We start from the raw sequence: 27,973 nt of genomic DNA on the forward strand, positions 1-27,973 counted from the left end.
CATTATTTTTAATATTAAATGAAAGATCTAATAAATGAAGAAAAGCTCATGACAAGAGATCTTTAAAGAAGGTAAAAAATGCATTATAGAGCTTTGTAAGACGCTGTCTACATTTGAACTTGTGTTTTTATTATTATTGCTAGATCAAGGTTGCCAAAATGCGGCAAAGCATATACAAGGAGGAGCTGGTTCAAGTTGACTGATCAAGGGAACCTCTTTCTCACAGAGTTGTAAGAGGCACCAGGAACCTGGGCCCATTTCTAGGTCCCTATCTATGCCGTATTCCATGAGAAATTGAAAAAAAAAAAAAAATCCAAATCAATACTTCAAAATTTCATACCCTAGTATTTCATTTCAGTTTTTCAGGATACTAAATGAACATAGCACAGTCTAACATTCTGGCACACACCAAATGTAAAGGGCCCACCAAACTACTCCATGTTGTTACTGGCTCTTGCTGACCTGCCCTGTGCTTTCATACCACTTTGGTCTCTAAGCACATCGGTTTTGTATACACAGTAAGAGTCCCCAAAACTTAATGTGAATTTCAAAGACCTTTGATGGAAAATGAGGAAACGGTTTTAAAGCTAGAAGAATGTAGAGTTAGGGTTTATGGATCTTCAGCAATATTCACTAACCTGTTTTCTTAGATGCTTTTGCAGAGACAGCTTTCCTCAGACACATTTATTATTCCACATACGGGGAGCACTGAGAAGAATTCGAGCACCTGCTAAGCTGGCCTGATGTGCCGGCTCACCTCTGACATCCTCCCACTGAAGCTCATGAATATACGGTACTAATTCCAACACTCATTTCAGGATCAGTAGACCTATTCCTCAGTCCTTCTGTTATTCTGTCTATGAAATATGGCACTTGAGCTCTTTTTAACTGGAATGTGCATGAAATAAAATCACACACAAAAACTGAACACACATAGAAGTAGTAAGTGGAGTTGCTCTAAGCAGAGAGCCCTGAGCTCTGCCTCCCCAGGTGGCCTGCCCTCTCCTGGACAGACTCCCTCCCCGTACAAAGCTTCCCGTGGATCCTCAGGCACGTCCAAGTAGCCTCAAGAGCTTCTGGAATAGTCTAAAAACCCTCCTGTTTTACAAAGCCCGTATTCATTTAGATACTTCCAAATACTGTGTTTATATAATGAACACGAAGTAAACTGCAGTGCAATGAATGATCGGCATGATGGCTGAGCAGACGGCAAACTAAAATGTCTTTTGCCAGGGGAGGGAAGTGTTCCTTTTTTTTTTTTTTTTTTTTTTTTAAGGGAGCACTCTCTGACAGAGAAACAAAACTAATTGCAGGATTCCTCCAAGGCCTGGTTCCCTTATGCCACAGTTTACCTGCTCACCCAACTCAAAATGCAAACCTGTCAGAGAAATTCCCCACAGAGAAGTTGTTTTCCTGAGACAGCAGCATAGAAGAGACGAATGTCCGTAGAAACTCACCTCTTCCTGGAAGAGATTCTGCCGGTTCTTCAGAGCTCGCAATCTGTTCTGCTTGTCTTCATGCTCTAAATGCTCGTCTGGGGGGTGAAAGTAACCAATCAGGTCCTGCAGACTTAGACTCACAGATTCTATAGGGAGGTCCACCGTGGAAGACTTCACTTTCTTGCTGAGTGCATCAAGGCCCCTAAAATAAATAGCAAACATTTCTCTGTATCAGCGATCTGCAATCTTGATTTTTTAGACCACAGAGGATGTCAAGCTTTATTCTCTGTCCCTACACCTCTGTAAAAGGAACCCATAAGCAAGGTCCTAGTTTTCCTCAAACAGCAGTAACGAATATATTCAAATAAAAAATTCTAAACTTGGTCAAGTGTATATGATGCCGTATTAGAACCACCAGCATCAAGAAAAACTCATCTAGACAAAAACCTAAAGGGCCTCAAGAACCAATTCCTACAAAGCCCATGGTCTCAATATTTAGAAACCAGTTGAATTGCATTTTAAAATCACTACGTACACTTCAAGGTTTAAGATGCAGCTTCCCAGCTTCAGAATTCTGACTGTACTTGTTCTGTTTTTTGTTTGTGGAGACGGAACGGTTAACTGCTAACGATGAGGGACCCCAACTGCCATTCAGAAAGTTCCTGCCAGTTTAAAAATACATTCCAGTGATGTTGATTTTTAAAATTTTCTCAATCAGAAAATAATATATTAAAATGCTTTTCTCTTATCTAACAAAAAAGTATTTAAAATTGGATTAAGAAATATCATGTTGCATTTTCTTCAAAGAAAAACATATTACTGGCATGTCAATGTGTTAAGTTGGTAAGCTTTCTGAGATTCTGAGTTTTGAAATTCACAGCTTTGAAGGTATCTGGAAAGAACTTTAAAATATGGTATCTGTAAATAAAAATCCTTTCAATATAAGGGATGCCTGCGTGGCTCAGTTGGTGCAGCATCTGCCTTTGGCTTAGGTCATGATCCCAGGATCCTGGGATCGAGCCCCGCATCGGGCTCTCTGCTCAGCAGGTAGCCTGCTTCTCCCTCTCTGTCTGCCTGCCACCCCACCTGTTTAAACTCTTTCTCTCTGCCAAATATATAAATAAAATCTTTAAAATCATTTCAAATAAGAAGTTTATTTAAAAAAAAAACATACAACAAGACACCATAAAATAATGGGAGAAAGCATCTACAATAGTTGATAAAGTGATACTCACATTAGGTATGACAAAATTTAATGCATAAAATATTATACTTCCTTTCCTGTTCTCTGCAACAGCAAAATTATGTGGCAATATTTTATTCCAAGGAAATGTTTCTGCCTAATTATCTGTTTTAGAATTTACATTTTAAAAACAATAAGGGCCTCATAAATGAAAATTAGCTTATCTTTGAATTTACAATGCTCACAAATATTTAGGCTGCATCATCAGTTACATAAAGATTACAAAGAATTTTGAAATAGTTGATTTCAGCTTTTTAAAGAGTAGAAATAGGAAAACTGTACAACTTTTCTAAAGTTTTTATCTGCAATTTCATTACAATCCATTACATGGAACTTATCTATTGCCTAGTTTTATCATCTCTTTAAGTCTTTCTATGTCCAAAAAAGTAAAATAAATGACTTTTCAGAAGAAAACTATTTCTCCCCTTCTACAATGAAAATTTATATACGATGATATACTTCTGTTTTAAACATTTTATCCTATTACACTTTAGTTGAATCATAAATATATTTGTAAAGAAGTCAAAGTCAACTCTCACATCAAAGTGAATGAAATTCAAAAGTTATTCATATATAGTATTTACATTTTTAAAAATTCTTTTTCGGGACGCCTGGGTGGCTCAGTTGGTTGGACGACTGCCTTCGGCTCAGGTCATGATCCCGGAGTCCCAGGATCGAGTCCCGCATCAGGCTCCCAGCTCCATGGGGAGTCTGCTTCGCTCTCTGACTTTCTCCTCACTCATGCTCTCTCTCACTGTCTCTCTCTCAAATAAATAAATAAAATCTTTAAAAAAAAAAAAATACTTTTTCATTTGAGAGAGAGAGCGAGCAAGTGCATGGGCCAGGAACCCATGTATGTGGTACGCGGGTGGTGGGGGAGGGGAGATGGACAAGCAGTCTCCCTACTCAGTGTGATCTGGACGGGAACCTCAATCCCACAACCTGAGATCATGACCCCAAGCCAAAACAAACAGCTGGAAACTCAGTTGACTGGGCCACCCAGGTGCACCACCAAATTTAATATCTAAATTTTTAAATGTAAAAAGAAACAATAAATGTCAGTTTTTAGGTTATTAAGTTGAATATATCTGTTATCTGTAATGTAACCATTAAATTACTTTCTAGAAGCCTCTGTCAGACAAATACTATCCAAGACTCCTAAAATTGTTATTTAAGTTTTACAACATCTGCTTCCTATGAAGACATTCATCATTTTAATTTATCAAGAACAAAAAAATGAAGAGAAAAAAACAATCGAGGTAACCAAAGGTAGTAAAATCCTACTATATCAGAGTGAAAGTTAAATTCATGAATTTCATCTCTACATTTTGTATTTTGAGAATCAAAAAATACTACTACTGAATACAGATTCCTCCCTAATATAATTACTTTAAGAATACATTCATTAATATACCTAAAGGAAAAGAAGGTTTTATATGTTTTTCTTACAGTTGAGAAAAATAGAATCACGTCTCACAACACAAGTGCAAACACACACACAGACACACACACACACAGACACACACACACACAGACACAGTTCTGCCACCATCACTACCCTGACCTGGAACACAGAGACCAGAAGAGTCACAAAAAATAAACTGAGGGGCGCCTGTGTGGGTCAGTCAGTTAAGCATCTGACTCTTGGTTTTAGCTCAGATCATGATCGCAGGGTCGTGAGACCAAGCCCCATGTCAGGGTCCATGCTCAGTGTGGAGTCTGCACAGAATTCTCATCCTCTCCCTCTACCCTTTCCCCCATTTGAGCATGCACTCCTGCACTCTCTCTCTCTAAAATAAATGAAATCTTAAAAAGAAAAGAAACTACATAAGAAAACACAAATGAAGAAAAACTAAATGTCCTTCACTCTCACTCTAAGAAATAAAAACAGAAGTCTGCCTATGCATTTTTAAAAATTAGGCTCTTAATAGTAAATAAACCTACATTAATAAAATGGATACTTAAAAAAATTACTTTGAAAAATATATAGGTGCCAATATTGTAAAGACATGGAGATTTTAAAGAATCCTGGTACTTTCATGAATATTATGGAAGGATCAAATTATTTTACTTAAAATAACATTCCCTTTAAAATATTCTGTAATTATGTAAAATGTTTTAATATTATTAAGATACATTAAAGAGCAGTATAAATTCAGGAAGTCCAATAGCTCAGTAAATACTAATGAGCATATAAGTAAAACTCAAATGTATAAAAAACATATGAACATAATGATTTACATGAACATAGTTGTTCACTATGAATATAGTGAACATGTGATTTACACAGGTAAATCACAAAGAAAAATAAAGAAAACTGAACAACAAATATGAAATACCTATTTTCACAATTCTTAAGCAAATTCAACTTAAAAATTATTATAAATAAATATATATATATCTGTATATACATACACACACGTAAATTTTTTTCTCATCAAATTGGCAAGTTTAAAGAGACATATGATATATCCATCACAAGTCAGAATGTATGTTGGTATAATGATACCAGGAAACACCTTGACCATGAGCTTGATTTAGTTTGAAGATATGCAACTGTTTCTATTAGGAAACAGGAAAAGTTATTTACTACATGAATCATTTTTAAATACCATTCAGGGAGTGCCTGGGTGATTTAGTTGGTTAAGAGTCTGACTTTTGATTTCAGCTGAGGTCATGATCTCAGGGTCATGAGATGGAGCCTTGCATTTGACTCCACACTGGACATGAAGCCTGCTTAAGATTCTCTCTCTCCCTCTCTTCCTCTTCCCCTCTCCACACCCTTTAAAATCAATATATACATATACACATTCATACAGTTCAAAACTCACAAGTATCTAGGCTTCATTATGTGTGAAAGTAAATTTAAATAGTTCCAGCAAAAGGGTATATTATAGAATAATCCTGAACTACAGCTACAAATTATAAGTTACACACACAATTTGTAAAAATCACATTCCCTTTTTAAAAAGTTTATTTATAAGAAAGACATAAAATCATCTGTCATTTTCTGGTATGTACTGCTATCCTACCGAATTATAGGTTTACCACCATTGTATATCTTAGACTTATATATTTGTAAACCCGATAAGGAAATTGAAATAGAATGTCAAACTACTACAACAAAAGAAAATGTACCTTATAAATCTATTGAAAAGGAAAACTGTACTCCGGATGACTCGTGCAGTCCGCGATTCTTCATGCTGAGATCTAGATAAATTCAAGCCATCGTCCATGTGACCTTCGTGATGCATAATAGCCTGTAGAAATGCAGAAATAACACCATTACTCCCATCTCCTTTCTAAATGGGTGTTAAGAAGATGACTCAATCCTTAGAGTCTTCCCTTAAGGATTTAATATGGTAGATGGTTCTCCAAGTGGTAATAAGTCTACCATAGAGACTTTACTGGATTATCTCATCTATGGCCTATAAAGTCTGTCTTCTCTAACTTAAGACTGGTTAGCTTCTCAACACCTTTAGCCTTCTAAAAGGAAAGTTCTATTCTAGCTGATGATGGTGAGTCTAAGTCCCACTTTTACTTTAACCCATGGTTAAGGAATAAGACAGCAGAGTAATTATTAAGAACCCCAGCATAACTGCAATGGACGCAAGACAGAGAAAGGACTGATTAAGCAATGATCTTGTGGAATTACCACAAAAAGTAAAGCTCATCCATGATGGGTTCTGAACATGGCAGACATAAAGCCAGAATAGATTGGAGAGAAGTAACACTGAAGGCAAGCAGACATACTGGTTAAGAGGCTCTAGAAATACTTTGGTGAGTGCTGTGAAGTGTGTAAACCTGGCGATTCACATACCTGTACCCCTGGGGATAAAAATATATGTTTATAAAAAATAAAAAATTAAAAAAAAAGAGGTCTAGAAATAGTGCACATAAGGAATGAGAAAGGCTGAACTAGATCTACAGGGATGTGGTGGAGGGAATTACTTTGAGGTCCACTTAGAAGAAAAAATTTCCAGGGCTTGGCATTTTCATTGAATTTAGCAGAATGGGGAAAGGTAATTGTGGGAACTCTTGATATTTAATTCCCAGACAACATATTTAAAAGACATATGTAGAGTTTGGTTTAAAATGTTCCTATTTACAATAAGCCAGAAATCATTTTATTTGCAACTATTTTAATTTATAATAAAAACTATGCCATGAGGTGTGTGGTTTTAAAAAATTCATTCAGGTGATACTTGGGCAAAAAAGGGAAAAAGGACTGAAGACAATTGTTTAAGCCATATATATAAAGATAGATATATCTATCTTTGTATATATTTAAGTATTGTGAATACATATATGTAGGGGTGTGTGTGTGTGTGTGTGTGTGTGTGTGTGTATTTTTTTTTTGCATTTACCACTTAAGTATAGAGAATGGGGAAATGGAACCTGAAATTTCTAGTGATGTTCTGATTAAAACTTATTTCTATCTTTGCAAAAATATGACAGAGCCCCTGGGTGGCTCAGCAGGTTAAGTGTCCCACTCTTGGTTTCAGCTCAGGTCATGGTAGTTGAGGTCCTGGGATGGAGCCCTGCATCAGGTTCTACACTCAGTGGTGAGTCTGCTTGAGATTCTTCCTCCCTGCAGCACCCCCTACTCTCTGTCTCTGTCTCTCTCTCAATAAATACATCTCTAAAAAATGTGCCTATATGTTACCATTTCTACCTACATTTTTCCCATAACCATTTATCATATTCAATTCTTTTTTAAAAAATATTTTATTTATTTGTTTGACAAAGAGAGAGATCACAAGTAGGCAGAGAGGCAGCCAGACAGAGAGGGGGAAGTAGGATCCCTGCGGAGCAGAGAGCCCGACACGGGGCTCAATCCCAGGACCCTGAGATCATGACCTGAGCTGAAGGCAGAGGCTTAACCCACCGAGCCACCCAGGCTCCCCTATCATATTCAACTCTTAAAAAGAAAAAATAAGCTATAATGAAAATGTGGTACTAGGAAAGAGCTCAAAGAAAGTCATATCTGAGTTAAAAATTTTGCTTTGTTTCCTCTTTCTGTTCCTTGTGATTTATGCCATCATACTCTGAATGTTTACCTTTTTGGTAAATATCAGTGTATAATATTGATACTGCATACAGTATGCAGTAGGACAAATCCAATAAAATCTCCATCCATAAAATGAAATAAAAAGCCTTGTACAGAACTCATCCCCATTATGACGAGCAATGACAGTATTTATCCTTCGATGTGGTAGTAAGTAGAAGGAAGCATGGGGTGGGTGAGAAGGGGTGGCAGAAAGTGTTTCTAAAATATGTAAATTTTTCTAGAGCACACATCAAAGGAAGTTTTTTTTAAAGGTAAAATTTTAATTATATATTTGATTTTCCTTAATATATCCAAAGTATTATTATTTCAACAAATAAACAGAACAAAGCTATTAATGAAGAATTTAGCATTCCCTTTTTGTTGTTCTTTGCCTTCAAAATCCAGTGTATTTATTTTTTACACTTATTTATTTTTCACACTTATAGAATATCTTGATTTAGATACCAAATTATTGGTGAAAATACTTGATTGTTTTAGAATTGATATATATAGTTGGAAAAGGACATTCACATACCGAAGTTGTCCCAAAATGCACAAAAATCTAATAACTTAATCAAGTGTACACCTTTAAATTAAAATTAATTAATTAGTTAGCGTGCATGAGCTCTCCTGCATTTTAGAGACATAAACTTGGCAGGAGCACGGAGAACAAACTGAAGGAGGCGGTAGACTGCTAGAATCCAGAAAAGATTACTAATTTCTTAGCTTAATATTTCAAGCCATAATGTGACATCCGGCATTGCTACCTCACAAAAACCAAAGAGATGATTATAGTGGGATTTGACGGTTTTACGTGTTTAGCAGGTGGCTCTAAGTGTTAGCTACCCCTTGCTCTTTTTGCGTGTTTTGTCATACAAAATGGTGGCTATAAACTGCGTGTTTACATAATCTTACCTTACGTTGTATGGATCCCATCCTCACTGATTTCACATCCACAGACTGGTAAGTCAGCCACAGGCCCGTATTTATATGTTGTATGTAGCATACTGAGTCTCCATATTTTATTTCAGATGTCCCCATGCCATCAACTTCTTTTCTCACGCCTACATCCAATTTTTCCTAAGAAAAGAAAAAAAGAAGAAGAAGAAGATAAGCAAAAGTCCTGAAAATACCAGTATGTATTGTGTGTGAGTGTGTGTATACATATATATACATACATTTAATACATATATATTTTTTAAAGATTTTATTTTTTCCTGAGAGCAGACAGACAGAGGCAGAAGCAGAAGCAGGCTCGCTGCTGAGCACGGAGCCCCACGTGGAACTCGATCCTAGGACCCTGGTGTCATGTTCTGAGCCAAAGACAGACACTTAACTGACTGGCTTACCCAGGTACCCAAAGTACTAGTTCATATTGAAAGAACTTTGCCTTTTTGTAGCTATGTTCCTTGAAAAATTCAGCGGTCTGACATCCTTTAAAATAATAATGTCAAATACTCTATTCCAGCAGTTCAACTGATACTGAAAATCAAAGTAAGAAATTATTAAGATCAATAAACATACCTTGAATTATTCACACTGGTAGGATATTATTTTGGCCCTAATATAAAATTTTACATTGCTTAAAGGCAAACTCCAAACCAGAGATCTTAATATTAGTAGCTTATGCTTCATATTGTTTCCAGATTTTTTTTCAAAGATTTTATTTATCTATTTGACAGACTGAGATCACAAGTAGGCAGAGAGGCAGGCAGAGAGAGAGAGAGAAAGAAGCAGGCTCCCCACTGAGCAGAGAGCCCGATGCGGGGCTCGATTCCAGGACCCTGGGATCATGACCTGAGCCGAAAGCAGAGGCTTTAAGCCACTGAGCCATCCAGGCACCCCCAGATTTTTTTTTCATTATTGGCAATTAAGGGCATAGGTTTAAGGGAACAGAAAATCCAGTTCTGAGTTCAATCTCTGCCACTGATTACTTCTGTGACCTTAAGACAATTTAAGTAAACCTTCTCAGCCTCAAGTTTCTCATCTATACATAAAGCTAAGGAAAGTACCTCGCCCACAGTATCAGAAAAAAATGAGATAAGGCACATAAAGGGTACAGCCTGGTGCCTGGGGCAAAATAAACACTTACCTAAATTTTAATGATTCTGACTATGAAAATGGTGTCAATAATGTTGATGGTGAGTTACTAAGGATGTTAATGACACTGAGGATTTCTTTTGAACTGATCAAAGCTATAATTCAGTTTCTGCAATTGCAACTTCCAAGGGGGACTACAGAACGATTCGCCCCTACAGGGCTACTAGGGCAAGCTCCCTGCGTTATGAAGAAACAACCAATCCTCTGATTCCAAATAAATATGGAAATCCCTCCTTATTTTAATGTTTCCTCCTTCAACACACTCTTTCAGTTTTCCCTCCCACACTTACTTCTGGTTTTCAGGCACACATGTCTTCAAGTTCTATACAGTCCTTAAAATCAGCCCCCCCCCAAAATCTAATGTTCTTTTGGTTACTGTACCTCCTTTTGTGTTTTTTTAAAATTCTTCTCCTTGTTCTAACTTGTATAGTTAAATTAACTTTAAATTTCATTTGAGTCTTTCCTTGTTTGGCCTTCGTAAAAATTACACAAATGTTTTGAAGATTAGTTTGGAGTAAACTTTACGGCTGTTATACAAAAAGGAGTAATTCAAGGAAAACATAATTTTGATAGATTTTGTTTTGCACATTATACTAATAACTCTAAAATGGTTACAAACACTCCAACATTTGAAAATTAAAATGAATTGAAATTCTTAATACAATCAGTCAAGGTCATAGAAGAAAATGAATACAATTATAAGTTGGTTTAACCATCATGCAAATAACTTAAAACACTATTCTAAGAATCTGCAGTAAAACAGATTATTAAGCCATTCCAACTTCATTCTGTCAAAGATAAACTACTAATCCACTTACACCAAACCCATCGATGTGAAAATTAAATTCTAGGGAAAAATATAACAATGTAATTATCTCCTCAGATAAAAACAATGAGCCTCTAACATTCTAACTTTTTGTTTTCCTTTTATCCGAGGGAATTAGTTGGTGATCTATTTATGGACTGTGGATTGTGTTTTGAGAAGTCACCATTACTAACTGTAAAGCTATGTTTTGTTTGGTTTTTATTAAGCAGTTCACTTTACTCTCTGGGTTCAAAGTTTTAATCATGACATTTCAGGAAAACTGGGTAGTAACTATCTCTGGTCCTCAGGTGAGGGAAGAACTGCTGAAGTAACATTAGCAAAAAGTAACATGTGATTATTTGCTGTAACAAAAGAACAAAGGCCATTCATGCTCTTTCTTTCTTTTATTTCCTGTCATTTTCTATAAATCAGGCTTAAGAGAAGGAGAAATCCAGGTGAGAATAACCTAGATGCCTTGAACAACTATAAGCATGAGTCAAGAATGTGACAGCTACTGAAAGCTTCTAACATAAAATTGGGCTGTATTACTAGAAGTACAGACTCCAGATAAGGCAAGTAATCATTTTACTAATACTCTGTATTAATGATACTGTATCAAAATTAGCAGCTTTTGGTCTTGGCATCGCTTTTTTATTCTCCCCCCCTTTTTAAATACTTTTGTTTCACTCTGGCTTTAGGAAATGACAGAGTACTTAAGTGGACTAATCACCCCCATAGATGACAATTATAAAATTTAGGGAAAAAAATACTTCCCAGAACCTATCCGAAGATCTTTAAGAGGGACCAAAAGCAGGGAGAAATTGGAGAATATTTTTCTCCTTAGAGGAAAACAGGACCCAGGTGATTTTTTTAAAAGCTGCTTTTTGCCCAGGGGTATGCCTTGCCCATCCGCCTGCAGCTCAGGTGGAAGAAATCTGCTGCTTTCCTGGCTTGAGATATCAGAGAACACACTTTAGGGTTCACAAGTCGCCAGAAAATTAGATGAGCTAAATCCTTGACCAAAAAAGTATCTGCCAAGTTTGCTTATAAAATGCATCTGAATTCTTGCTGACCACTGAACTATGCCCTACAAAAATGACAGTGGATGAGACCTGAACAAGCCACTGACCCCTGCAAAAGAGAGAACAAAACTGGAGATTCAGTCCAACAGGGTTAAATGCTGCTAAAACTTAAATCACTCTTAAACAAAACAAAAACAAAAAACCTACAGCAAAAAATATAACCTTAACAAAACTAAAAGTCTCTATAAACTATCATTTCTAATATCCAGTATATACTATCAAAAATAAGTAAATGTGAAAAACAAGAAAGGATGGTCTATACTAAATTAAGAAAACAAAACCAAATGTGGCTCATACAAGAAAAAATAATGACAAGTAACAGAAATGATGCAAAGATGGCCCTTAAAATGAGCAAACAGGGACTTTAAAGCAACTATTATAAATATAAAATACATTCAAGGACATAAAGGAAAACATTCACATAATGAATAAACTGATGGGATTCTCAGTTGAGAAACAGAAACTATATAAAATGAAATGTATTAGCAAAATGGAAACAATAATTGAAATATAAAATTAATTGGATCAGTTTAACATCAGATTGGAATTACAGACTAAGGAGTCAACGAAGTTGAAAGTGGATCAATAGAAATTTTCCAGTCTCAAGATGGGACTGCTTTTTGGGTTTCTTTAAAGATTTATTTAGATAGGGAGAGAATGCACACATGTGCATGGTGGGAGGGGGGAGTGCGCAGAGGGAGAGGGAGAGAGATAGTCCCAGACAGACTCCAGCCTGAATGTAGAACCCGATGTGGGGCTTGATCCCAAGACTCCGAGATCATGACCTGAGCCAAAAACCAAGAGTCGGGCACTTAACCAATGGCACCAACCAGGAACCCCCAAGATCAGATTGCCTTTAAAAGCACTCTGACATAATAGGCATTTTGTCATTAAGTGGAAACTTTTCTCCAAAGACTACCTAATATTTAATTCCCATACCTCCTGCATTTAACTTAGGAAATGTTTAGATCCTCACTGTTATCTTAGCATTCACTAACATTCATAAATTTTTAAATAGTCTAATTGTCCCTCCTATAAGAATAGTCTTGAGATTTAAGAACCATAAAGATGTTCAGAAAGTAAACTCTTTTTGAGACAGTCTCGAGTTACTGAAAAAACTTACATTTTTACTATTAGATGATTTTTTGGACAGACATTTCCCCATTTGCTTCACAGACAACCACAGCACACTATACTTCAACTATGAAAGAAATGTTGTCATTCTACTGAAATTGCTTCTTGACTGCCTTCTTTCCCACTTGACTATTAATTAGTTTTTCAAAGGCAGGAATCATATGTCTGGTTCCTTCATCTCAATGGCCCATATCCCCAGGAGTGGAACGGTGCCTGCAAATACTAGATTCTTGATAAAGATTTATTAGATGAATAAATTTTTGGAGGAAAATCATATACCCCATTAGATTTCCCACAGAAAATACACTTGTAAACTACTTCTAATCCTAACATTCAAGTAATTCCACTTATGAATGCTTAGAAAATATAATTTCCTAATGAATAGCAAAATGGTTCGAGCATTAGAAAAGATCAGTGTGAAAAATACTAAGTGATATTTTCGCTTTGGGCATACCAAGCTGGCTCATTAAGCCAAAACTATTTCTGACAACTGTCCATATTAAGTGATATATAGGCATTGGATAAACCAAATGAAGCTAGCTCATTAAGATATTTTTTTAGAGGGGCAGAGGGAGAAGGAGAATCATAAGCAGTCTCCACACCCAGTATGGAGCCCTATGTGGGGCTTGTGGGGTTCATGACTTGAACCTAAGTCAAGAGTTGGACACTTAACCAATTGAGCTACCCAGGCACCCCGAGGCTCATTAAGATTTTTAAATTAGTCATGTAGGATTATATTCCTATTATAATGGACAAGGTAGTTCAGAGAAATTCTTCTAGCCTTAATTTAAATCATCCTTAAATCCTTCCAAATTATTCTGTCAGGTGGCTGACAGACAGGAAGTCGGGGGGAAAAAAAAGGCCTTTATCCTTAAAGGATGGGAGTGTTTGTTTTTGTCCTAGCCAGTTCTCCTTAAGACAAACAATAATTAAAATTAGGAAAATTACAAGGTCAAAAATTTTTGGCTTCTTTATGGTGCTACACTTAAACACAAAATAGTCACTGAGAACTCAGTCTAAAAATGTAGAAGGTTTAGAGAAATTATTGGAACGGACAGACCAGGCCAACCTTTGCCTATCCAAGCAGGGTTATAAAAATACATAGCTTTTTTTTTTTTTTTTTTTTCCCCTGGTGTTCAGAAATCTCACGAGGAGACACTCTGGTGGGTGGGTTTGTGGAGAGAAGGGCTTTAAAAAATTTCTTGTTCTGGAAGCGTCTTTGAGCAGCAGTAAAACAAGATCACAATGACTTAGGAAAAGCTCTCTGATACCTTGTGTAATCCCTACTCCCTGAGCGTGGTTTGGGCCAATAAAAATGATGGGATAGCACTCATGATCAGATTACATTACATGGCAAAAGTGAAAAGACAGTGAGCAGATACCCTGGGTGACTGACAGTTAATCAGGTGGGTCCTTGATGGAGGGCTTAGGCTTTCCCTGCCGCGCAGAGACTGCAAGCAGCTAGCCCCGTGGGGTTCCCTCCTAATCATGATCTTCCTTTCCAGCCACTTGCAGGATAGACTCCAGACTTGCTTAACCAGTCCTCACAATCTCATAAATTGTGATAATTTACATAATAAAAATCCCTTAGTATGCATATATCTCATGCTTCTCTGGTTGAACTTTCATATACCTCATCTTAACCACAGAAGGTTTCCCTGAGCTCATTCTTGAGCTGACTGCCACTAAAAAGGATCAGCATAAAAATTCTAACTGAATTTCTATGTCTTCTATAATTGGCATTATTTTTATTATGCCATCAATACCCCTTGTAAAGGGTGACTGAAAAAATTCATTTTGAATTTAATCCTGATTAAATGCAAAATCCATCTCCACTGATGATTTTGTGTAACTATTTTGATAAGAAAAAAACAAATTCACTTTGCTTTTATTTTTTCAGCTATTTAATCAATCAACAGCCCTAACAGTCAGATGATCACAGGTGAGCAATGTACTGTTTCTAGCTGACATTATTATTATTATTATCATTATTATTATTAAATCTTTAATTGACTGTGGACTCTGAGAGACAAACTGAGGGTTTGTGGGGTGTGGGGGTGAGCCTGGTGGTGGGTATTACGGAGGGCACGTATTGCATGGAGCACTGGGTGTGGTACATAAACAATGAATTCTGGAACACTGAAAAAGAATAAAATAAAATTTAAAAAAGAAAAAAAGTGAAACAGGAATAAATACTAAAAATAAAATAAAATAAAATAAAATAAAATAAAATAAAATAAAAGGGGTTTTAGTTTTAGTATTTATGTCTGGAGTCTGAAATTGCCACATAACCCATCCAAGCCTCAGTTTCTCAACTGCATAATGAAGATTAAAAATATTATCTAAGCTTCATATCTATGATTAAATAAGATAATGGAGGCAAGGTGCTTAGCACATTACTTGGCATATGACAAACTGTTACCCGTTACACTTATTTTCACTGTGTGTGTATATTTTAAAACATCTTAAACATTTTTCGAACCAAAAATTTTAAAAATCCCCAAATAAAAATGAAATACTAAAAACTATGTCTTGAAAAGTTTTGTTCTTTCTATTTCTGCCATGCGATCCATAAGTCCTGTCATCTCAATGGCAGCCTTTTCAAGGTAGGCATTCCATCATTTCAGCAGCAAAAAGTTTTTGTTCAGGGTGTGTGGAAAAGAGAAAACTGGAGAAAGTCACCCACTGGGGAATATTTTAGTGACATATTAAGCTACAGAAAAATTACTTCTGGGGGGGAGCATAATAATTTGTAATTGGCAAGTCCTACCAATGATTAAAACTGACATTTCAACACACTTGAAAGTGATCGTTCAAGTTCTAGTAATAGAGAAACTGAGGAATACTTAGTCTAAAAAATCTACTTAAATCAAACTGAATCCTTCATTAAGTAAACTGTTATCTTTTTTTTTTCTTTTAAAGATTTTTTATTTATTTATTTGAGAGAGAGAGAGAGCATGAGAGGGGAGAAGGTCAGAGGGAGAAGCAGACTCCCCATGGAGCTGAGAGCCCGATGTGGGACTCGATCCCAGGACTCCGGGATCATGACCTGAGCCGAAGGCAGTCGCTTAACCAACTGAGCCACCCAGGCGTCCCTAAACTGTTATCTTTAAAGGAAAACCAACATAATCACTTTTTAATTTATACATGTATCAAATCATCACATTGTGTAACTTAAACTTATACACTGTTCCATGTCAATTGTATCTCAAGCTGGAAAAAAGAGAACATAGGTTATAAAATAGTGGAAAATAGTTTTATTCTGAGTATTCTGAAAATATGTACTTATTAATTGTTGAGTCTTCCATCAAATCTTGAATTTGAGGCTGGGCACTGACTGCTCATATTAGTGTCAAAGACATCCCAATGACAATAAAAAAACAAACAAACAAACAAAAAAACCCCAACTGCTCCTTATATTAACTAGAAGAAAATAGTTTTTTAAAGCCACTTTCACTTAAACTTTTAAGAATAATCTTAATGATTTGCTAAACTTTAAGAATATACTTTCAAAGGGGTCTCAATAGTTACAGAGAAGGGACTGCTTAATTAAGTACAAAGAATCATGAGAGATGATTTTTACTTCTAGAATTTCCGAAACCATATTCTAAATCCAAAAGTTGACATTTTCAACTGATCTAGAAAAGTTCAATTTTTCATCAATAATGAAGACTTGAGTTACAACACAGTAGTTACAACAATCAACAGTCATTATTAATTGTGTACTCAAAACATACTAAAAATAGAAGAAATGCTATATAAAAAAAGTCTCCACCTTCCAGAAATTGAAGTACTCATCATTTTTATTGGAAATAGTATAATAAAAACATATAAAGGTATAACAAGCATTGTTAACCTGTCAATAGGATTGAAGAGGGGTGCCTCAGTGGCTCAGTGGGTTAAGCCTCTGCCTTTGGCTCAGGTCATGACCTCAGGGTCCTGGGATTGAGCCCCGCATTGGGCTCTCTGCTCAGCAGGGAGCCTGCTTCCCTCTCTCTCTCTCTGCCTGCTTCTCTGCCTGCTTGTGATCTCTCTGTCAAATAAATAAATAAAATCTAAAAAAAAAAAAAGACTGAAGAAAAAAAAGCAACAAATATACCTTTAAGTGAAAAAAAAAATATATATATATATATACACCTTTAAGTAAACCCTATATTTATTTCAAAGACCAGGGGCCATGAGCAAATGTGATAATTAACATAGTAATGAGAGAATTTATTTATAATATTTTCTCTAAAATCTTGATAATATAAAAAATGTTTTGTTTTAAAAATAGATAATTTCATGTACAATTAAAGACTATTTTTATTCTATTTCAGTTGGTTCTAAGTTCAATGCTTCTTTATTGTGTAATTGCAGAAAACAACTTTCCTCAAATAGTTTTCAATTTTAATTATTAGCTTAAATATCCAAATATGTATCTATTTGCTAATAAGTAAAATACATATATGATACAGTTGTTTCTGAGTAAGGGAATGTAATTTTCCCTACTATATTTCTTTATTCCCTTTAAAAATTTTCTGTGATTATTATACATAATGAAAAAGTAATTTTAGAAAGAAATGATGGACTTTCTATTTCTATGTCATGGGAAAGAACTATTACCTAATTTGCCAGTGATTTTAGATGAAAATTCTGTGATTGTAGAAATAAAATGTCTTCCTGGCTTTCACCTCTACCTCACTACTCTCAACCATGTTATCATATATAATTATCATGGTGAATTTAAAAAGTGGGAGTTTAGGACAGTGAATTATCAACTACCTTCATATTAGAGTAATTTAATAGGAGATTCGTTTTAGAGAAATCTAATAGTTCATTACGAAGTACCATTGGGATCCTTGTTCTCTATGTCCAGTGTAAGCTATGACATTACACAGTTGCCAAAATCCAGAAACAGAACCCCCAAGCAGAGAGGATGAAAAAGATCTAGCCAGTAATAATTCTTCAGATGCCAGCTACACTCTAATAATGACAGACTATTAGCAGAGATATTTGAGGAAAAAGTTTCAAAATCTACTATTTTGGCCTAGAACTTCTAACCAGAGCTTCTGAAAATATTCATAGTTTTTGAGTAGTTCCATTTCTAGGCATCCAGCAACAAAAAATGTACATAAAACTTAATGTCCAAGAATGTCAGTGCAATGGTTGTTTTCTACTTTAACTGATGTTTTGTTGTTGCAAAAGAAATATGGCTATTATTAACAAGCAAAATAATCCAGAGATTTGTTTTTTAAAAAGTTAAAAAATTTCCCCATACTTACTCTTGTATACCTTCCATTCTGATGTTTCTAAAGTACTCAAAATTAAAAGATTAGTATAGAGCCTTCTGCATCTATCATATAATCATATACCTACACACATACAAGAATTTCTTTTTTAAGTAAAAATAAAATAAGTTTTTAAAATTACATTACAATTTTCTTTTTAGGATGTACTAGGTACTAGGATGGATATTTTTCCAGATCGTTATATTCTGAAAGCTAATACCACTTAGCTATCAACTATGTTTGTTGAATATTGGAGTCTTCTAATTTTTTTGCCATGACCAAGAATGATAAAGTTAACCTGCACAGGTTTTATAGCAGTAAGACAATCTCCCCACATTAGGAAAAATTACATTGCTATATGTATGTTCATATATGTTCATGTGTTCATGTATGAACATGTAGGTATTCATATATGTATAATAGGTGTATGTGTGTTCGGTGGCTATATGTATACAACAAAGTTTAAAAATATGTCAATACACATTTCTCTTTTGTATTTCCAATATCCATGTGAATAACTTATCCCCATTTTGCACAGCCATCCAATTACCTCCTGGGGAATCAGAATTACTATAGAAAGAACAAAAGGAGAACGGCAGTTTCAGTATTCAGATTTCTACAGAAACAGGAATTTTAGAGACCCCTGGAATATGATTGTTACAGAAATAACAAAAACAGAAAAGAGGAACTCAGTATTCAGATTTCTACACCACAATTCTGACTTTTTGCCTGGGAGCCTGTGGAGGGCTGGGGTGGTACGTCAACTGTGTGGGGCCCTGCAGGGTGAAAGGCACACCTCCAGACTCTGGGGGTAGCCAGGCAAGGGGATAGGTGGGGATGAGTGAACTAGACAGGGTTCCAAGCCTGGAGCTCAGGTGTGGTTATTTAAACCCACACTGGACAGGTGGTTTAGGGCAGAGTTAACCTCCTGTCCATGGCTCTTCCACACTCCCAGCCCAGTGACTTGGACAAGTGATTCATCCCTCCTGCCCTTGGTTCTCCCACCTGTAAAATGGGTGTCTTGATACTCAGTGAGATCAGTTACAGTTGGCAGACCTCTAAGAGGTCACAGAAATGTAGCAATTATTGTCTTTAAAAAGCCAAGGAGTGTGGAAAGAAAGGGTCCCAGTGAGTTCCCAAGCCAGGTCGAGGCAGTCCTTAAACGTTCTGAAGTGAATGAATGTCTGTGGAGGGGCAGGGTTCCTGGGTGGGCTCCCCAGGCTTGGACACCCTAAAATTCCTCAGTGGTGTGGAATATGTATATATTCCTTATTACATGGCATTTACATCTTCTGTATGTCATGATCATGAACTGAGAAATAGTGACTTCATGTCTCCTGCAACTAGTTTTTCTGTTTATTTCCTCTTGGATCTCCTATAGGTTTGGTTTAATGAATATGAATACTAAGCCATTTTATGTGGTACACAGATTTGGTTAACTGTTACATCCTCAGGGAACTGCACTGATACTATGATACGAATATCCTTTGTCTCACTCAATACTTTCTTTTACGTGAATTTCTCCTCATCTGATATTAAATCAGACACTTCTTTGTTCTTACTTGTATTTTCCTGGTATTCCATGAGCGATCTTTTAATTACAAACTTTCCAAATAAAACTGCTTTGGAGGTTTCTCTTAAAGTCAGCATCATTTATATGTCATGATCCAATATGAAATTTTTATTTTAAATTGTGATTTTAGCCCATTTTTATGTGTTGATAAGGAAAATACATGAGATGTCCACTCTGTCACATTTAGGTTTTCTGTTGTTACATTTTTCTCTTTTCTAGTCGTTTGCTATGTGGCCTCCTGTCTCTGTTGACTTGTGGGTTTCCATGGCTGTTCTTTTGGCCTTGTCCTCTTCCTACTGGATTGGATTACAGACAACGACAGCGGTAATATTTTCCTCTTTTTCACCAAATCCCCTCTCCCCCTTCACCACCTTTTTTCATTATATTTTAGTGTTTGCCTTTTTACTGTTAAATCTTATACTTCATTACCTGACTTTTCAGTTTTAAAAAATATTACTGGCCTGCTGGCAAGGCAATAAGAGCACTTACTGCCCCTTTGACTTTTTACCTTTCACCTCCAATTTTGGCTAGACTTTGCCCCTGTAAATGCTACAGCTTGAAAAACTTTTCCAACATTTTTCATTATCATATGCCTGTTCAGGTTCTTCTTCTCTGGGATTTTGTTTTGCTGAATTATATTTTGCCCTTAGGAGGCCATGCATTTCCTTTAGTTTTTCTAATTTTCTGCCTTAAAGCTCTGTGTCACTTTAATCGGTACCATCTTTTTGTTTTGTTTTGTTTTTTGTTTTTTACTTAAAAAGGGCTTCTACCATCAGATAACTAATTCCTCTTTGCTGAGCTGAATGTTTGTTTCCCTTTTTGGACTGAGGTAATGGATAATGGATAATGGATAAACTTACAAACTCCCACCCTTGTGCTTAGTTAGGCTTGAGGAAAAAACCCTCAGCACTAAGCTCATTCACAGTAAGACCAATTGTGCTTTCCATCCACAGAGACGAAGAGCAACAGGCCACCAGACGTCCATGAAATACAGCATTCAGAGCTCTCTATGGGTCCACACAAGAAACAGAACCATGTGAGCCCTGTCTGAGCTCCAGCTCTCTACTCCCACCATACAGAATAGGGATCTATACTGCCATCTCTCCCAGAGATCTCTGGGGAACTCAAGAGTGTGGACCATCTACCATCACTCTGCATACTGCAAAGCAGGAGAACTAACAGAAAGGCACTAGGGATGTGTAGTCAGGCTACTGTCTTCTCACAGTTACTTCTGGACTCATCCAAGCTTCCTTTAGCTACAACAGGGACATCAGCTTTTGCAGCTCTGTGACAAATCTAATCAGTAATCCAGCTTCATTCCTACCATTCTGCTCAAGTTCACATTCCTCATGAGATTAAGGACACAAGTATATAATTATGACCAAAATTAATACAATAGATGCTTGGCATTTGTCAACTCAACATGTGATTTTCGACTACTCCAGAGACACCTCACTGTTCGAGACGTTTGTTAGTTTGCTGAAGTCTGAGTGGGGTTGGTATTGCATCGTGGGGTTGGAAGGCTGGGCACCACGCAAGAGGTCCTGAGGGGACGAGCTGGGCTGGAGCACCAGCATTCCAACTTGACTTTCATGCCTGTGTTTTTTCCTATTCTATTCATCATCTGGTTCAGAGGAATTCTTACTAGAGATCTAAAGAGTTTTTCTTAGAGGCTTCTTCCCCTACAAATGATTCAAAAGACCCAGGAAGAAAGGTCTGCAAGTAAGAGGACATATGTAAATGGGCCTCTGAGGTTCCGACATGCTTTACCAACATATCCTGAAAGGACAACCGCATGAAGTTTGTGCTAAGTGCACTTGTCAAAGCCTAAGTAAACAGAAACGAGCTAGATGAATGTCTTATACGTAAGCAACCAAAGAACTATAAAGCAGGTGAGATACCTGGGCAGGTTTTAGTGGTTTAGGAAATGAGTTTTAAAGGAATGGATGGAAGAGAAACCGGAAATTTAGAAATACATGTCAAAAAATGCCAAGAGAAATGATAGTCACATCCTTTGTCTTTCCATTTCTAACATCAAAAGAAATGTGGTGGGGACATAATTACAGGTAATCCAAAATTATATTTTCTGTCTTACCTTGGAAGATCGGAAGGTAAATGCCGTTGATTTTACATCAGCCTTTTCTTTGTCCATGAGCAGAAGGCTTTTGTCTTCCATGAGACTCAAGTATTTTCCTGTTGTGACATGGCGTAGTCGGAAAGGCTGTCCCCATCTTATGTGGCTTCCACTCCACCTAACAAACACAGTTAAGACCTGATCCAATAGCATCCACAATCATAGGAGAAAAAGCAATTAAGAAGTATGTGTTGAGACAAGGAACTTTGCTTATCATAGACTGTCTGATTTAAAGTTCTCAAATACCTTGTGATGTTGGTGGTATGAATTTCACTCCACAAACAACAAACTGGTTATCCAGAATGACTAAGTAATAGTCTTACACAGATAATAGTAAATTGAAGCAAAATTTAACTCAAAGTCCTGGATTTTAAATATAATGTCACCCATACTATTTACTGCCCCATGCAAAGATGACTAAGGACTTGTGGTCCAAGTTAACGTCTAATCACTAGTCACAGATATGGAAAGTATAAGTTTAAAGAAAACTTTAGAATTTACTAGTTAAAAACTTCTGTCGAATTTGCAGCCTTGAAAAACAGTGGTAATTCCGTCAATGCCTAATTATGATTGATTGGAACTCATATATATAAATTAAAGTATACATTTACTTGAAACCTATTCCTGTGAATTGAAATTTAATAATGTGGAACAATTATATCATTCAAAACTCATCAACAAAAAGGACAAACCAAGAAAATGAGAATTCTAAAACGGTCAAGAAAGAAAAAAAGGAAAAAAATAAAATGCAAAAAACAACATACAAATTATGGTTGCAGGAAAAAGATAAAAAGCTAAGTCATGATCATTAAAATCTGTTTAAAAAGTTTTTTTTAATTTATTTTAAGCATAACAGTATTCATTGTTTTTGTACCACACTCAGTGCTCTATGCAATCCGTGCCTTCTATAATACCCACCACTTGGTACCCCGACTTCCCACCCCCCGCCCCTTCAAACTCCTCAGATTGTTTTTCAGAGTCCATAGTCTCTCATGGTTCACCTCCCCTTCCAATTTCCCCCAACTCCCTTCTCCTCTCTATCTCCCCATGTCCTCCATGCTATTTGCTATGCTCCACAAATAAGTGAAACCATATGATAATTGACTCTCTCTGCTTGACTCATTTCACTCAGCATGATCTCTTCCAGTCCCATCCATGTTGCTACAAAAGTTGGGTATTCGTCTTTTCTGATGGAGGCATAATACTCCATAGTGTATATGAACCACATCTTCCTTATCCATTCGTCTGTTGAAGAGCATCTTGGCTCTTTCCACAGTTTGGCAACCGTGGCTATTGCTGCTATAAACATTGGGGTACACCTGGCCCTTTTTTTCCACTACATCTGTATCTTTGGGGTAAATACCCAGTAGTGCAATTGCAGGGTCATAGGGAAGTTCTATTTTTAATTTCTTGAGGAATCTCCACACTGTTCTCCAAAGAGGATGCACCAACTTGCATTCCCACCAACAGTGGAAGAGGGTTCCCCTTTCTCCACATCCTCTCCAACACATGTTGTTTCCTGTCTTGCTAATTTTGGCCATTCTAACTGGTGTAAGGTGGTATCTCAATGTGGTTTTAATTTGAATCTCCCTAATGGCTAGTGATGATGAACATTTTTTCATGTCTGATAGCCATTTGTATGTCTTCATTGGAGAAGTGTCTGTTCATATCTTCTGCCCATTTTTTCATATGATTGTCTGTTTTGTGTGTGTTGAGTTTGAGGAGTTCTTGATAGATCCTGGATATCAACCTTTTGTCTGTACTGTCATTTGCAAATATCTTCTCCCATTCCGTGGGCTGCCTCTTTGTTTTCTTGACTGTTTCCTTTGCTGTGCAGAAGCTTTTGATTTTGATGAAGTCCCAAAAGTTCATTTTCGCTTTTGTTTCCTTTGTCTTTGGAGACATATCTTGAAAGAAGTTGCTGTGGCTGATATCGAAGAGATTACTGACTATGTTCACCTCTAGGATTCTGATGGATTCCTGTCTCACGTTGAGGTCTTTTATCCATTTTGAGCTTATCTTTGTGTACGGTGTAAGAGAATGGTCCAGTTTCATTCTTCTACATATAGCTGCCCAGTTTTCCCAGCACCATTTATTGAAGAGACTGTCTTTTTTCCACTGTATATTTTTTCCTGTTTTGTCGAAGATTATTTGCCCATAGAGTTAAGGGTCCATATCTGGGCTCTCTACTCTGTTCCACTGGTCTATGTGTCTGTTTTTATGCCAGTACCATGCTGTCTTGGTGATCACAGCTTTGTAGTAAAGCTTGAAATCAGGTAACGTGATGCCCCCCATTTTATTTTTGTTTTTCAACATTTCCTTAGCGATTCGGGGTCTCTTCTGATTCCATACAAATTTTTGGATTATTTGCTCCAGCTCTTTGAAGAATACCGGTGGAATTTTGATCGGAATAGCATAAAAGTATAGATGGCTCTAGGCAGTATTGACATTAAAATCTGCTTTTTAAAATGACTTCCAGATAGGGGAGAACAGAAAAATCAAGATACAGATCATCCTTGTTTTGTGCAGTGCTGTGTAAGCTGAAAGTCACATGTGTATGAACCTTGTATGCACTATGGTACTGAAACATGGCTCTGATATCCACACCTTTCAGTTAGATCAGTTATGCGCAAAACAAGGATGGCCTCTTAACACTGATAAGAATTATGCTGAAAATCAAGTAAGTTTTTCAAGAGCTAAAAATGAATGAATAAAAAAAATTTATCAGGCATATAAATTCAAAAGGAAATAGTGATGGTAAAGCTGATATTAAACAAATTAGAATTTAAGGTAAAAAGCATAAAAAGGATACATGCAGGTGTTTTATAAAGAGAAAAAACATACTCTAAAAAGAAGGCATGTCATGAAGCTTCACAGGGCAATGGAAAAGAGAAAATGAGACAAAAGAAAAAGATAATTAAATATAAAAACAATTACAGTGGAAGCATTTATCACTATGTAAAGAATCAAATAGACAAAAAAATGAAAGTATGGAGAATTTTAACATGATTTTATTAATTTGTAAGCTTGTTTTAATATAAGATGATTAAAAAGGTCATCAAAAAATATAGGGCCTTTTGTAGTCTACAAATTGAGAACACTATTTTCAAATTCACCAATTTTAGTAAACTGTAAGTCATTTTATGCTGATTTCCTAACTTGGATTTTTCACTTTGAATATTAGCAGGGAAAACAAAGTGATACTGTAATAAGATCTTTATTACATGGATATGTTTATAGAGGCAATTAATTTGGACAAGTCCCCCAACTAAAGTAATAACTGTGTGCCAATAAACCCTACTAATAACACAGTATTGTTAAAAATAAAATTAAAATTTGCTTACCAGCAAGAGAATATTAAATCATTTCTAGTCTGGTAAAGGAAAAAGCTTTGTTTATTCCCCTCTTATAAAATAAGTGTATTCTTTGCAGATGCTATGAAAAACACAATTATTTTTAATATTCACATTCATTATTTGAAGAACCATCTAAATGTTTTTTTTCTAAGTAATGACTCATCTTAATCATCATAAAAAACAACTTCATTTTCAAAATAGTTCCAAATGTGGACCAAGCAATACTTTGTACCAGATTTTCTAGAGGGTATTCAGCATATGATGTACAAATCTACTTAATAGGGTGCATATTTACAAGCACACCAATCAAATCACCAAGAGAATCTGGCCAATTATTAGCAAAACACTGAAAAGTCTAAGTACATTTTCTTTAGTGTATAGCCATTCACATTAGCTGACATCCAATGCTCATGGCCCAGAAGAAAAGAGGACAAGCCTAGGAGCATCAGAAGGCCGCACATATTTAGTCAAAGCTGAAAACAGTAACAGTAACACAGAAATAGAATATGGTAACACAACAGAAAACTATTCCCTATGTATTATCTATATTCACTTGAAATGACCTCAAGGGATCAGGAAGTAATTTGGTCAGTTGTCATGATACATCCACCTTTGATTTTGTGGGTTCTTTGTAACATATAAGAAAGCAGAACTTGAAGCATACATAATGCATATTTTTAATAGCAATTATCATTCCTACTACAGAAACCAACATGTATTTTACTTACAATGTTCTAATAGCTTTACAATACTGGAATGTGTTTTCTATTATATTTAACTCCCAAAGTTAAAAAAAATACCTTATTAAAATGTTCATGATACTGCAAAATTTTTGACAGTATTAATTTTATTTATAGAAGTATTTGATATAAAATACATAATTACTAGGCTGCATAAACTATATCAAATATATAATTTGAGACCTGGTTGGAGGAAAAAAAAATGAATATCCCAAATATTATAGTATAAATATTGACCTTCGGGTATAAAATTCTGTTATAAACATAAGCAGAATGTTTGACTATCATCTTCTAAGTAAAAAGAAAAACATGAGTATTTACATGGCCAATGCATGTAAGAAGCTGTGTAAAGTCAATGTAGTCTAATGTGTACATTTACAATGAAGTCAAGGTAGTTCAAAAATTCAACAGAACCTGAACCTGAAAAAACACTTAACATAATTACATTCATTACAAGTGAACCTTCTGCTTTTCTAGCACAGACAGGAAGATCAAATGGTGCAAATCAAGGGCCACGGAGTCCAACAGAAGCATCTCTCTTTCCTCTGTTGAAAAACTACCTGCTTTGCAAGCTGCTCTAAGTCCCCTGCTGTCATTTGGATTCTGAGGCAATCAGGAGACGTGCCCCCTTTCACCTCTGACTGACCTGGAGATCAGCTTCTTTCTATATTCTCAGTACCGCCCCCCCGACCATTCAAGTGAAAACAGACCCCACCGTGGCCATTTCAAACTTCAAACAATAGGCAACAGTAGAGAAAAAGTATCCAGATCGCATCTTGGAAGGATACGCAGAAGACCTCGATTTATGTAATTACAGTTCATCAAAAACAACGTTGACAACAAAAAGGAAGCCCTGCCTGGTTTTCAGGAGTTTGCATCCTTCTGGTTTTGTTTTGTTTTGTTTGAGATTTTATTTATTTATTTGACAGACAGAGATCACAGAGGCAGGCAGAGAGAGAGGAGAAAGCAGTCTCTCCGCTGAACAGAGAGCCTGATGCGGGACTCGATCCCAGGACCCTGAGATCATGACCTGAGCTGAAGGTAGAGGCTCAACCCACTGAGCCACCCAGGTGCCCCAGGTTTTTTAATCTACAAAGTGAGACGTATTTAGGGCCTCCTTTGCTCAAAACAAACAAACAAACAAATAAAAAACCAAACCCATTTCTTTTAAGCACATAATCACGAAGGGGAGGGATATTTATAAATTTGAAAACACATTGGGAGTCTGTTTTCCAATGGTGGCAACATCTATCTCAGCTTCGCTTTAACTATTTCTCTATTTAAGCTGTCATTTTTATAACACACAAGGTAAAGGAAATACCTGTATGTCTTTAAAATCCCTTTCCCTCAATTCTCTGAATCATTTATGAAGCACACAAAAGCTCTGAGTTCCCCTTAGTTCTTTTTATGAGGCCACCACTTCTTTTTCCACCTTCAGAGATGCATTTCCAGTAAAATTTTTCTTTCAAGTTCAATGTTTACCAAAAATTTTAATACTTAGGTAATTTCATCAGCTATGTATTTAGATGGAAGAATTTATTATCAGCTAATTAACAATTAATGGGGTTAAAATAGAAGAACTTTTTAAAGTTACAGACTTACTATCACCAGAAATGTAAAAATATTTACATACATATTTTTGTTGCTTAGGTGTATTCTAGAGTGAGCAAAAACAGTCTTTCAATCATAAAAAAAATGATTTGAAATAAAGAACTGTCATGGGAGAATAACAAATACCATGAAAATTAAAGAGTATATAATTTCTACTGTTAAGGTAGACTATGTTCAAGTATTTTTAAATAAATAAAGATGGGTATTAAATCATAGCAGTATTTAGAGTTAATGAGATATTTTAAAAGAGTGGTATGCTATTTCATTTTAAAATATCACTTCCGGGGCACCTGGGTGGCTCAGTTGGTTAAGCGACTGCCTTCCACTCAGGTCATGATCCTGGATTCCTGGGATTGGGAATCGAGTCCCCATCGGGCTCCCAGCTCCATGGGGAGTCTAATTCTCCCTCTGACCTTCTCCCCTCTCATGCTCTCCT

The 27,973-nt window shown here is 36.1% G+C and overlaps 1 protein-coding gene across 7 annotated transcripts in view; it reads right to left on the reverse strand.

Moving 5' to 3' along the window:
* RYR2 (ryanodine receptor 2) overlaps nt 1-27,973 on the reverse strand; it is a 756,727-nt gene that overhangs the window by 353,926 nt on the left and 374,828 nt on the right. For all 7 annotated transcript variants that reach the window (XM_032312097.1, XM_032312094.1, XM_032312091.1 and 4 more), the window contains 4 exons: nt 21,792-21,948; nt 8,648-8,812; nt 5,821-5,942; nt 1,458-1,641 (listed from right to left, as the gene is read on the reverse strand). In XM_032312097.1, the coding sequence (XP_032167988.1) occupies nt 1,458-1,641; nt 5,821-5,942; nt 8,648-8,812; nt 21,792-21,948 (628 nt within the window). The remainder of the gene's footprint in view (nt 1-1,457; nt 1,642-5,820; nt 5,943-8,647; nt 8,813-21,791; nt 21,949-27,973) is intronic.

This window comes from Mustela erminea, chromosome 14 (assembly GCF_009829155.1).
Source record: "Mustela erminea isolate mMusErm1 chromosome 14, mMusErm1.Pri, whole genome shotgun sequence".
Classification (NCBI taxonomy): domain Eukaryota; kingdom Metazoa; phylum Chordata; class Mammalia; order Carnivora; family Mustelidae; genus Mustela; species Mustela erminea.